A 14,501-nucleotide genomic window follows, 5' to 3' on the forward strand; every position below is an offset into this window, starting at 1 on the left:
GCAACTAAGTTGGTTTTACAATGAATTCATGCCCATGATGGTTTTTTTTTTTTTGGAAAAAAAAAACCACTGACTAGATATTTTTCTCTTTTAAAAAACCATTTCTGAATATGTGAAAAATGATGCATAAAAAGCATCACTGGGGCATGATCTCTGGTTTCAAAGTCCCCTAAGATGAACACATCTGACTATTACATCTCTTGCCAAAATACATCCTCAATTCAACATTTGGTTAAATTGAGAAGTCTCTCTGGAGTATTTGCAAATGTGCCAAGATGAGGTTTTATAACTCCTAGTTCTGATGAATTCCAAAGAAGTTTTTAATACATAAGGCTACAACATTTAACAATATGTCTTCCTGTGCTGAAAAAAATTGTACCATAAGGCTTCCTCCCATAATTGGCATCTGAAGGACGGGCTGGGGCATCTGCAATGGAGATGAGAATAGAAACAACCAGGTACAGTCTGTACTTATCATCAGACGCACACAAAGGTCCTCTATGAGGGCAACTTGTTGCCACATGCCTCCTTCTTAATTCATTTTCTTTTTACTATAATTAAATCCTTCCATGGGAACAAGGAAAGGTGCTGCTTTCAAAGTCAGATACAAAGACACAGGAAATATGCTCAAAAGATTTTCTCAAAAGAAGGATGAACAGTGTCTTGTTTCCTATGAAGGGAAGAGAGTCATAGATGTGTATTCTACTTTTCCTTGAAGCAACACCTATCCCAGTATACAGGGAGGGAGTCTGGGCTTAATTAAAAAGAGTTGTGTGTTAAGTCACTCAGTTGTGTCTGACTCTGCAGCACCATGGACAGTAGCTCACCAGACTCTTCTGTCCATGGAATCCTCCAGGCCAGAATACTGGAGTGGGTAGCCTTTCCCTTCTCCAGGGGATCTTTCCAACCCAGGGATCAAACCCAGACCTCCTGCATTGCAGGCAGATTCTTTACTATCTGAGATACCAAAGAGTTGGCCTTGGGTCCAAATCCTTGCTCTGTCACTAAGTAGCTGGAGTATTATGGGAAAAATCACTTTCTCTTTCCATATCTATTCTCTAACCTAAAAAAAAAAAAAAAAAAAAAAGGTAATTTTATCAGACTATCTGATGGGATAAATGAATCAACTAGAAAATTAATGACACAATATAGTATAAATGACCATGCTTTAACTCATAGAATAACAGAATCTCAATTAAACATTTGGTTGTCAAGAAAGGGAGTTGTCAAAAAGGACAAATAATCCAACTTCCTCATCACCCAACTGAGGTTTAAGTTCATTTCTCCAGAGCCTATCCGTGAGGTTATTTATTCCAGTCTTGTACACAGGACTTAACAAGAACTTACCCTCTACCTCTTAGAGACATAATTCTTACATTGAATGTGAAAACAAAATTTTGTACAGGAATCTTGAGTTGTGAGACTCAACTTTGTTAATGATCATGTAGAAGTAAAGTCGCTCAGTCATGTACAACTGTTTGAGACCCCATGGACTGTAGTCTACCAGGCTCCTCCCATGGGATTTTCCAGGAAAGAGTACTGGAGTGGGTTGCCATTTCCTCCTCCAGAGGATCTTCCCCACCCAGGGATTGAACCCAGGTCTCCTGCATTGTAGGCAGATGCTTTACCGTCTGAGCCACCAGTGAATGATCATGTAAAATAAGGCCAAATTATTTATCCTTACTGTTTGTTTCCTCAAATGTAAGATAAAGGGGTTATTAAATGCTTGCCTAAGATGCTTCCAATGTTAAACATTGTATAAAATTAACAATAGTGTTTCTGTCTGAATTAACATCATGACTATCTGAAGATTGATCTCAACTCTCAACACTATACAACTCCTGAAAGAAGCAAAATGCAACCCCCTTAAAAAGTACTCAGTAGGGCCCATGCTGATGTTTCTCATCTTTCCAAACTAAATTGTTGTCTTCATAGAGTCACAGTTAGTGTCACCAAGTCCAAGCTCACCCTGCTTGCCATGTGATAGCCCAATGAATCCAAGGGACAAGATGTTGCAGCAAGGAGTATGACTTTATTCACAAAGCCGGATAACCGAGAAGATGGCAGACTAACTTCTCAAGATAACCACTTGTTGGGGCCTCGATGTCAGGTTCATTATGGATCAGAAATGGTGGAAGTGAGGAAACAAAGTAAAAAGATCTTTTCTTGTGTGTATCTCCTAGAATGGCAAGCCTCAGGCAGGCAGATGTGCTAGTTTCACATCCTCACCACCATTTCACAGGCACTATGAAATGGAATATCTCCTGCCACATCAATCAACAGGGAAGCCACAGCTGTCCATGCTTCTGGCCCCACAAAGTGAAGGTCGCTGCCACGTCAGCAAGCGGCAGATGAGGGCCTCCATCCTCACACAAGGAACTTAACAAAGTCACAGTCCTTCACAGGTGGGCAGTGAGCTAAACAAACGTACTTCAGGTTAAGGGTCAGGGAGGGGGCAGGACTCCCTGAGGCAGGGCATCATGTATGCTGCAATAACAAAAGCAGCAAAACACAGGATTAAAGTCACAGAAACAGATGGAATGTGGAGTCAAAATTAACCCTTCCCAGTTCGAGCAGTAGAAAAGATGTGATGGTGATTGTTTCCACTTTCCAGAAGTTTCTAAACACAGTCTATGAATCACATTGAAGGTCTTTCAACCAAAGCTTGATTGTTATCAAATTTTTAAATAATTGTTGGAAGAACCGTATCATCACCTGAAAGTTAGCCTGAAGACAATGCCAAAAGGATGTCACATTACCATTTCAACTTACTGGTACATTGTTTCCCCTGGAGCATCACTCAGATGTTTCCTTTTGTTTTGTTTGGCTAAAACAAATTAGCATCCCTTTATCATTAGGTGGAAGTAACTAATTCAAGAACCAGCATAAACAAAAAGCGGAGTTGGGTGTGAACAGGATTTTACAATTAATCAAGGGGAGGCATTTTGTCACCTCACTTTTATAGAGATCGAAACTGTGAAAACTTACAAGTGCCTGCTATTTGTCCACATGCTATATGTTCATTAATAGTGTGGTGGATACTATTTTAATACAAATACATTCATTCACCAAGTAGTCTTTGAGCATCTACTATATGCTAGGCACTCTGACAGGGGGTGCTAATATACAGTAGAGTTTCAACTAAAGTCAGCAAAACTGGGCAGTTTGAAAACGCTGTAAGTCAACCATAGAGTACAATATACATGTTTTGTGCATAAAAGCCAATTTATAATTACTTTTCTCAATGAAACTGAGCTATATCAAAGGGAAGCATATAATAATGGAATATATGCAAGCGTCTGATTATTTAAAGCATTTGTACTTTAAGGAAAATATCAAATCTCTAGCTTTGAACCAGAGGTATGGGTGAGGCATTTAAATATTCTTTCTTGCCCATGGCATTTATTTCACTGAAAGCTTGAGAATATTAATGCATATTAATATATGTATTTTTGTTTTAATTTTGAAGTTTAAACATTATAATAGTATCCTATTTGGCAGTAGGGTTCAAGTTTAAAGTTACTGGAATGAAAATACTTATGCTGGAAACCATCTTGAAGGCATCTATTATTATACAATAATTTAACTTATATACAGAGTACATCATGCGAAATACCAGGCTGGATGACTCACAAACTGGAATTAAGATTGCTGGGAGAAATATCAATAATCTCAGATATGCAGATGATAGCACCCTAATAGCAGAAAGTGAAGAGGAACTAAAGAGACTCTTGATGAAGGTAAAAGAGGAGAGTGAAACACCTGGCTTAAAACTCAACACTCAAAAAGCCAAGATCATGACATCTGGGCCCATCACTTCATGGCAAATAGATGGAGGGGAAAGCGGAAATAGTGACAGACATTATTTTCTTGGGCTCCAAAAATCACTGTGGATGGTGACTGCAGCTACAAAAAGTAAAAGAAGCTTGCTCCTCCTTGAAAGAAAAGTTATGACAAACCTAGACAGCATATTTAAAAGCAGAAATATCACTTTGTCAAAAAGGTTTGTATAGTCAAAGCTATGTTTTTTCCAGCGGTCATTTACAGATGTGAAAGTTGGACTATAAAGAATGCTAAGGGCTGAAAAATTGATGCTTTCAAAGTGTGGTGTTGGAGAAGATTCTTAAAATTCCCTTCAACTGCAAGGAGATCCAACCAGTCAATCCTAAAGGAAATCAACCCTGAATATTCATTGGAAGGACTGATGTTAAAGCTCCTATACTTTGGTCACCTGATGCAAAGAACGGACTCATTTGAAAAGACTCTGATGCTAGGAAAGACTGAGGGCAAGAGGATAAGGGGACAACAGAGGAAAAGATGATTAGATAGCATCACCAGCTCAATGGACATGAATTTGAGCAAGCTCCAGAAGATAGTGAAGGACAGGGAAGCCTGGCATGCTACAGTTCATAGGGTCTCAAAGAGTTGGACATGATTCAGCGACTGAACAACAAATAAAGAATTTGTGGTTACATAGGTAATGTTTCAGAGAAGGCAATGGCAACCCACCCCAGTATCTTGCCTGGAAAATCCCATGGTTGTAGGAGCCCGGTAGGCTGCAGTCCATGGGGTCGCAAAGAGTTGGACACAACTAAACAACTTCACTTTCACTTTTCACTTTCATGCATTGGAGAAGGAAATGGCAACCCACTCCAGTGTTCTTGCCTAGAGAATCCCAGGGATGGGGGAGCCTGGTGGGCTGCCGTCTATGGGGTCGCACAGAGTCGGACATGACTGAAGTGACTTAGCAGCAGCAGCAGTAGCAGCAGCTAATGTTTATAGTTTTGATTAGGATCTACTAGGTGACTGAAATTGACTGTGGGTCAGGAGAGCAACTGTGTGAGTCTTGACTGAGTGCTCTCACAAAGCTGAGGTCAAATATCTAAGGTGGCCTCATCTGGACAACTGAGCAGCTCTCGTCCTTTACATGCTGAAGACAGGGTTCTAAGACAGACAGACTACGAAGAAAGGACTCATTTCCACCAAGTTCTATTGACCAAAGCAAGTGAGAGTGGAAGGGAACTATCAAGTTGTACAGCGAAGAAGTCATTAGTGGAAGTCATCAGAGCCAAAGCAATTGACCTGCCACACTTCTCCACAGGCAAGCCCCACTCACTCTGTCAATGGACACATGTACCAAGGTTTCCAAATGTATGGCAGCAAAGGGCCCTTTAAAGTTTCTTAGAGCAAAGACAGTGGCTATTGGACTGACTCCTTTACAAGGAATACAATTTTTTTCTTCTTAGTCATTGCACATTCCTTTCCTCCATACAGCTGAAGTGCTAGAGTGGTCTGTCTTTAAAAATATTTTTTCTTTTTTTTTTTTCATGCATTTAATATCTTTGCCTTCAAGGCCTAGTCAGTATTTCTGCATAATATAACAAGCCACAGTAAATTCACAGTCCTGTAATCTACAAATGGAGAAGGAAATGGCAACCCACTCCAGTAGGCTTGCCTGGAGAATCCCACGGACAGGGGAGCCTGATGGGTTACGGTCCATGGGGTCGCAGAGTCGGACATGACTGAAGCAACTTAGCACAACCTACAAAAACCATAAATCAAAGAAATGCAAGTGTAGGAGATTAACCTTGGAGCTGAAATCCAAGTCTCCTTGTGCTCTCCTCTGAAATTCAGTGATAGCACATGCATTCTCCAAGGAAGATCTTGAGACAGCCACCAAGAGGACTGAGTGACAAAGTACTGCCACATTTAAGCATAAAGTGAACAGGCAACATGGGGGGTACAAAAGATGTTTTTGAAAATAAGACATCTGCTTACAGACCTCAATGTCTTGTGTATAAAAGCATTTGGAAATTTCCATTCTCTTCAAGGAGGAGGAGTATCTACTGAGTGAAAGAGATAATTATTCGGACATGGGGTTAAGTTTGAGATACTGAGATAGGGTGACCTACTGCTAGAGAGAACTGCCCTAAACCAGCCAAGAAAAAGGCTCAAGTAAGACGTGGTGTTGTCATTTCATGAAAATCCTCCAGGGGCTTCCTGAAGGGCCAGGCAACAGAAAGGCAGGCATCCCTTTGAGGACTTCCAGGGTACCCAACAGAGTTGTATTTTGTTATACTCAAGCACTTTTCTGACTCTGGAGGTAAGGTTTACTTTATAAAACTTCCTACCACACTGCCCCTATGCTAATACATTTTAAGACAGAACACCATGTAACTTCACTAGCCACTTATTTGCTGAGGAGCCAAGCAATATAAATACCTCTTGATTAACCACATAAAACAACAAACCAAAGAGCATTTCTTCCGATTTTTAATGTTTGTATCCCAGTGGTATCTTCCAAATATTTTGTCCAAATTTGTCAACAAAATTTCTATTGGCCTATTTTTTAAAAAAATAATTAAATTTGCCTAAATTTGGCAATCAAGATTTTATTCCTTTTTTTGCCCACAAAGAGAATATTTTCTGTTAATTATTAAGTCGCAATAGGTAGCCTATGCTTGTAACACACAACTTCAAATGTTTGCATATAGATATTACATAAGAAAAGAAAGTCTTCCCTTCCACCCTATTCCTTAACTCCTTAGAATCCCTCCTCAGAAGGAAAAACTGTTATCAGTTTTGCTCTTCTCTTGAGAACAATTCTATGAAAGTTCAATCAAATGGCTTTTACAAACTCAATTTTATACAAATAACACACCATTTACATACAACTATGCTGTGCTTTTTTCATTTAAAATGATTGTGGAGATCATTATGATCTCATTATCTATAAAGTGCCTCATTTATTTTAATAGCCATGTAATAGTGTATTATGTGGACATATAATGTATTATATCATTCACTACTGGTGTACACTTAGGTTAAAAAAAAAAAGTTTAAATTAGTAAGAATCAACGATGACTAGTTTCTGTTTGAATACAATCTTGGATTAGTATCTCTTACAGACCGACCAACTCTTCTGAAGCTAGACAGAAGATACTGTCTCATCTTTTATTTATTGAAAACCCATGCTTTTTTAATTTTCACCAATTGTCAGTATTCATCCAGTTAAAATTTCACTATCAAATTCATTTTCTTCTCTAAGATTTCCACCCTGGCCTCCATCATCATGGAGCAGGATGTTATATTTTTTCTACTTCAATCTACTTTAGAAACATTTGTAACTCTGGTCATCTTGATTTATAGTTATGCAAGTATTAATGCATGCTCCACCTCCTTTGCCAGATTGCATACCCACTGAGGGTGATAATGCATGAAACATACTGCCATCCTTCACAGAATATTAGTATATTATTTGCATATTAGAACTTAATAAATATGTGCTGCAATGGCACCCCACTCCAGTACTCTTGCCTGGAAAATCCCATGGATGGAGGAGCCTGGTAGGCTGCAGTCCATGGGGTCACAAAGAGTCAGACACGACTGTGCGACTTCACTTTCACTTTTCACTTTCATGCATTGGAGAAGGAAATGGCAACCCACTCCAGTGTTCTTGCCTGGAGAATCCCAGGGACGGGGGAGCCTGGTGGGCTGCCGTCTATGGGGTCGCACAGAGTCGGACACGACTGAAGCAACTTAGCAGCAGCAGCATAAATATATCCTCTGGGTGTATTTCTATTGGAGTCTACTAAATTCTAACAGGGTACTGAGTTAGAAATTTGTAGCTATAAGCCCCACTTCTGCCTCTCAAGTTGCTATCATGTATTTACTGGATGAATTATTTAAATTCTTGAAACATTTGTATTTTAAAATAGAAACAAAATATGTGGATTGTCTGTATCACTGCTTGTTGTGAGAATCAAATAAATTAGTGTTTTTGTAAGAAAAATCCCAGCATTATGGAAAAAAATTTCAAAGGTCTCCTAGTCCAATCACCTATCCATTGCACAAAACTTCTATACATCAACATCTCTGTAAATAATCCATAAAATTATGTATGAAAATTTCCAAAGGCATAGAAGTCTTAATCCAGAGTAGAGGCTTATTATTTTATGTTTGTGCAACTCTGAATATTATTGAGTGGCCACACAGTGCAATCCATATTACGCTACTTGACATTGAATGAAAGGTTTGCTAAATCTAACTGGTGATTGGCTCCCAACCTATGAAGTAGTCTTATTCTGGCCATTTCATTAATTTCCTAATAACTTAATCTCACAGTTTACAAGACTAGATTATTTGGAACGTACAGACAGTGTTATTGCAGAATTTTAAAATCTCAGCTAATCCTAACAAAGTATTGTTCATCTTCTTTGGTATACCACAGTGTTTAAGCACAGGCAGCATGCTTTCTTAGAAAGAGTGTTGCATGATGAGCAAACCTCACGATTTGCGTCTTAACCTCTGTAGGTCCAATCAAACCTATTGTTCAAACAGTCTTGGTTGAGAATTAACAAATTATACAAAAGAACTTGAAAAGCACTATCAACAATAAATAAGGCTAATATTATCTGGTATAAGACCTCAGTCATATTTTCCTCCCTCACAATGCTTTCAGCATAAAGCAGCAATAAATTTCAAAACCAACTAACATTAAATTATTAAAACTTACACTTCCAGAGAATGTCTCATACAAGGATAGAACTAACACATCTCCATTTCAGATTTAACCAGACACACTACTGAAAGATAGTCGTTAGAGTAAACTGTTTGGTCATTTCCTCTTACAACATACCTGGGCCAGATCTGGCTGCCTTGAGGCCTGATGTGTACTTAAGGGTAACTCCCTTTAACACAGAGCCTCTCAGAGGGCACTCAGAGCAACTGTTGAAAATGTCAGGAGTTCAGTGAAGATCTGGAACTTAAAAGTCCCTAGCATCATTATAGAAGACGTACAAATAATATAATAGTAAGCCAAAACAAACAAACATAAAGCATACATTTTGCCAAATGATGGCCAGGTATCCAGTCACCTTAGCTTAAATCTGTATTGCTCTAGACATCCTCTATCCTGTCCCTTCTTATATAACTGGTATAACTGAGACACTCAAAGAATCTCAAATGATGAGGACAATTTTAGCCCTCAAACCTTGAAGTGCTAACTGGGAGGCTAGAGGGCACGAGACATACTCAGAGTGGTAAAGACTCACCTTCTGTGTGCACGGCCGACACGTAGGTCCAATTGTACCTCTTCACGATGTCCACCATGGCGCGTGCCTGCTGGGCATCGGAAGGCACGACCCTCATGAAGTACTTGAACAGAGTTTTGTCGCTCAGATCCATGCTTGTGGCCGAGTAGGCGATTTGAGGTATGTTGAAAAGCTGGAGCAGGTTCTGGACCTGAATGGCCACCGAACTGGAGCCCGGCCCGATGACCCCCACAATGGGCTTCTTGGAGCGGAAGGACGATGAAGAGCCATCCACGCAGCGCACCAGGCCTTCCTCTTCCTCCGAAGAAATGAGCGAGTCCCTTATGAACTCGATGCTCTGCTCCAGGGCCACGGCCGAGTGCCAGCAGGAGTCCCGGATCTCGCAGCCCAGCGTGATGTTGGGCAGGAGCGTGGGGTCCGAGTTGATCCTCTCCAGCGTGTGCAGCATGGCCTCCACCCGCTGGATGCCGTACTGCTCCCGCACCGCCCCGCACTTGCGCTCGTGAACCTTGTCCACCGTGGGCTGGTGGTGGACCGAAAACAGAGCCCCGATGATGATGTCGCCCGGCATGTGCGCCACCACCCTCCGCTCGCTGGACTGTGCGCTCCCAAGGACATTTTCTTTCAAAAGCAGGACTGACAGGATCAACAGAAGGACCATTTTAGGGAAGGAGTTCAAGCTAATAAAGACAGCATGGTGGGGAAAATTTAGGAGGGTTCTGACAGATGGAATCCAACGATGTCCGATGGTGAGTGGCAACCCAAAAAGTCAGCCAGTACTTTAGATGCGCTTGCTAAAGGACCATCATGTCTCCAGGGACCATGTGGTTAAATGCATCCATGTGATCATCATCTTCAACACCTGGAAAAGTAAACAGAAAGGGGATTTAACAACAGAAGTATAACCAGTTTGGGAACTTCTGTTTATGGTAGCAGAGAAAGAGAGTGCTTATGATGTAACTTGAAAAAAAGAATCCCAAAATCTTTTTCTTGTCTCCTTTGTGATTTTGTGATTCAATAAAAGCAGCTTGCTAAGCATCTTGACCCTACTTTGCTTAGATTAATTTCTTTATTTGTTCGTATGGAATAAGTTGATCAGTTGTGTTTGAGACTCCATGGACTGTAGCCCGCCAGGCTCCTGTGTCCATGGAATTCTCCAAGCAAGAATACTGGAGTGGGTTGCCATTTCCTTCTCCAGGGGATCTGCCCAACACAGGGATCAAACCTGGGTCACCTGCATTACAAGCAAGTTCTTTACCATCTGAGCCACCAGAGAAGCCCTATATGGAGTACACAAAACCAAAAATTATGTGTGGGAGGTCAACCTATATTATCACACAGAGGTGAGGGAAAGTATCCTAAAATAAGAAGCATGTCATGAACAAAAATCTTAAAAAAAAAAAAAATCCCAAAATGTTAAACACTAGTGATATCCAATAAAAATAATGGGTTTTTTTGCTTCTTTTTCTAAAACGTTCTTTGTTTCCTTCCAAATTTCCAGCATTGGACATGTATTGAGTATGCAATTAAAAAAAAAGTTACTTCAAAAAAAGCTTACATCCTCCCTTTCAAATGCAATATAAAGCAAGTTGAATGATCTTCCCAACAAGTATTGTTTAGTTTCCATATAATACAGAAAATAACAAATGAGGCCAGATTGATATTTGCACATTAAATGAACTATAGGATAGAAGGAAGAGGTATGGAAGATTTATAAAGTAAAGCAACCCCAAGTACATAGGCATAGTGAAATGTGTACCGACTTTTGCAGAAAATAATATTCAAATTCCAGTTATGCTACTAAGAACTGTTACTAAATTGTTTTAACCTCTCAGCACCAGAATTTTGTCATCTGAAAAATGGGGATAACATGTGCTAGGCTGCCCTTATGGGAATTAATATAAGATATCAGCTATGCAAATGTTTTGTATATTGAAAGGGGCTATATAAAGAGATGATTTTTTTCTGTTATTAAATTTCCAAGGGCATTTGGTGGCTAGGTGGTGAGGACAGAAAATTCTCTGGCAACCCACTTAATTCTCCAGAGTCTTCAAAGTAATTACAAAGTCCTGTAATAAAATTGACAGTAATCAGTCCTTTACTCCTGATTCAGGAAAAATTTCCACATCATGAAGACTCAAAGGGCTGGAAAGATGAGTATGTAGAACTACACTTCCAAGTAGAAACTTAAGACAGCTATGAATACAGTCATCTAATTCAGTTTAAACTCCTGGGAATAAGAAAAAAAATTGCCCCAGGTTGCCTACAGCAAATTCTAGCATGATTTGTAAAAAAAAAAAAAAAGAAAGAAAGAAAGAAAAACAATGGACAGATTGGTGATTTGGTTTATTTAAAGGGTTGTTCAAAAGACTTATTTTTTAAGATATCCACTCCTCCAGCCAAGGATGTCAAATTGTTTTAAAGTGACTAATTCCCTAATCTGTCTCTTTCAAAGACAGGTGATGTTGCTTCAGGAATTTATGTAATTATGATGCTTCTTCAAGAATACTAATGGTTTTCAAAACTCATCAGATCTGCAAAAATTCTAGTCCAGACACAAAATGAATATAACCTGAATCACATTTCTAATCACTCTCACCTTCATTTTCATCATTTCCTTCCACTGGCTCCTATGGCAACAGAAAAAGGCTTCCTCTATATATTGCCAAACACACATACACACACACACACAAACCTGTCATCAAAATAGCTAGATGTTCCAGAACAACTAGATTTTCAGCAATATTTAAAGGAAAAATCAGCTTCTGTATGGAAATTGGCACTGTAAGCAAGGGGGGAAGGAAGCAAAGACATTTTGTCACTGGGAAATTATCTGAATATTCTCAAGCTTTCCCTTCACTTTGCTTAGCAAAGACTTGGAGACCAATGCTTATTCTCATGATCATGTGAATTCTACTGCAGACAGAAAAAATCTGAAGTAAAAGCAATCACAATCTCTCATTTAATCCAGAGTGTTAGTGAGAAAATCTAGTAAGCAAACAGGGCTCATTTTTATTATGTAAGAACATCAAAGTGATGTGAGGCTAGAAGCAGCACATCAAACTAATGAATTTTAAATACCAGTTTCATGTATTTATTAGTTGTTTCCAGCAAGCCCCATGTACTGAGAATATATATATGTGTGTGTATATGTGTGTATATATATATATATACATATATATATAATCTTCTCATGATAGGCTAAATTATTTAACTCATTCAATGAATATCTATTAACTATGGAGTGGGAGAGACTAATGTAACAAGTGCAGTGAAGTACACTGATGATTACCCTTATTATCTTTCATTGAGCACTCATCATACACCAGGCATTTATTCATTAACTTATTGAACATATATTTATGTCCCATGCTATGACTCTCTCCTGGGAATCAAATATTCAAGAGAGAACAGGGTGTACATGCTTACCACACTCATGGAGATTACAGATGAATACACTGAAAACCTGACTTTAGCTGGAACCTGATGAATGCAAACAATAAAATGAAGAAAGAAACTAAGTCAGTCATGGGAAAAGTGTGGTTAGAACATAAAGGGTGAGTGCAACTGTGGTACAAGATGAGATTGGAAAGATAAGAAAGGGCCAGACCATGTAGGGTCTGGTAAGCTCATCAAAGGAATTTGGAGCGTAAGTGCAACCGAAAGCCATTGAGGAGGTGTAAACAAATGACAGGCACATAAAGCCTTAGAAAAGACTGTCGTTGTTCTGGACAGTGGACTTGATAAGGAGACATGATACTCTAGGTGAGAGATGATAATGACTTGGCTGTGACTGGTGACAAGGATACGGAGAGAAGTGGACACAATCAGATATCTTTTGCCAGTAGAATCAACTGGACTTGCTGATGGATTGGATCTGGGTAAGGTAGAGGGGAATTAGGGTCTACTCCTGGGTTTTGAGTCTATAAAACTGGCATATTTGGGATACTATTTAATAGAGATAGGATCGACTGGAACAGAAACAGATGAAAGCAAAGGAAAACAATGATTTTTCTTCTGAACATGTTAAATTTGAGACGCTTTGGAAGCATCCAGGTATAGCTGTCGAAGAAGAAAGTAGATTTGTAAGGCTGGACCGAGAGAAGCATTTTGGGTTATAGATATAAATTGAGGGTCACCAATATATAAATCTTTTGGAATGAGTAATATTACCTGAAGAGCAAGTATGAAAGTGAAAGTGAAGTCGCTCAGTCATATCCAACTTTTTGCGACACCATGGACTGTACCCTACCAGGCTCCTCCGTCCATGGGGTTTTCCAGGTAAGAGTACTGGAGTAGGCTGCCATTTTCTTCTCCACGGGATCTTCCCAACCCAGGGATCGAACCCGGGTCTCCCTCATTGTAAGCAGATGCTTTAGTGTCTGAGCCACCAGGGAAGACCAAGTATAAATAAAGAAAAAGTGCGGCTGAAAAGGAAGTCCCCAAAGAGGCAAGGTTGTGGTAAAGCAGGCAGCTCAGGAAGGAAGCAGGAAAAGTAAGAACATATGATGTCAGAAAGACAAGAGAGTTTCCTGAGCACTTTATAAGAACAGACACATGCAAGGATCTCTTTTTCTCATTCCCACAGATTATATACTATGTCCACTGTATATCTAGGTCTGTATGTGGGTATGCCTTTGTATGTGTTGTGTGTATATCAAAAATCCTTATAACAACCCAGAGACGTAGGTATTATTTTATTATCTCTATTTTCCTAATGACATAATGGGTTTTGGAACTTAAAAACAAGCCAATCACTTAAAGAGTTGTGGAGCTAGAATTCATGTCTACACCTAGTAACTCTATAACATACTCTCTGTATCATCCCTGGTCACATTACTTACCTTTCTTTCAAAAGAGGTCATTTCCAAAGTCCATGAAAAATGAGAGGGGCCACCCAACATAGTTTGAACTTCCAAGGGACATAGAATCTAACAGGAGTTTGCTTAAAAACTAGAGAGTGATGAATCAGCACACAGAAGAAGGTACAGAAGTGTATGGCTATCTAGCTCAAATGTATTTTTATTGCCCTGGCATCGGCCACTAGACTGTGACCTGCCAGATGATAAATCAATGATTGCTTCATCATCTGCCTTGACTGCACACAGGGACTGTATGTTACTGACACTAGCTATGAACCTCAGATACCTGGAAAGTATTGGGTTGGAAAAAAGTTTGTTCAGGTTCTTCTGTTACATCTTACGGAAAAATCCAAACAAACTTTTTGGCCCATGCAATATACTTTGAAATAAATTATGACTTAGAAATTTGACAGAACTGTGCTATGACTCAGTATATTATTAGGCAACAAGTCATCCTATGTGCTTCCAAACTACAAGAAATTAATAGAGCATAAATTCCAAATAGATCAGTAGAATATATCCTAACTCTGACAGCATCACTCATTTGTCTAGTAAGTCTCTATTAAGTAACTGTTCTGTAATAAGC

The 14,501-nt window shown here is 39.4% G+C and overlaps 1 protein-coding gene across 4 annotated transcripts in view; it reads right to left on the bottom strand.

The window, feature by feature from the left end:
• The window catches only part of GRM5 (glutamate metabotropic receptor 5), a 643,881-nt gene that overhangs the window by 615,248 nt on the left and 14,132 nt on the right, over window positions 1–14,501 (bottom strand). For all 4 annotated transcript variants that reach the window (XM_027531649.1, XM_027531651.1, XM_027531653.1 and 1 more), the window contains exon 2: window positions 9,054–9,915. In XM_027531649.1, the coding sequence (XP_027387450.1) occupies window positions 9,054–9,714 (661 nt within the window). In that variant the 5' untranslated portion in view covers window positions 9,715–9,915. The remainder of the gene's footprint in view (window positions 1–9,053; window positions 9,916–14,501) is intronic.

This window comes from Bos indicus x Bos taurus, chromosome 29, assembly GCF_003369695.1.
Source record: "Bos indicus x Bos taurus breed Angus x Brahman F1 hybrid chromosome 29, Bos_hybrid_MaternalHap_v2.0, whole genome shotgun sequence".
Lineage (NCBI taxonomy): Eukaryota > Metazoa > Chordata > Mammalia > Artiodactyla > Bovidae > Bos > Bos indicus x Bos taurus.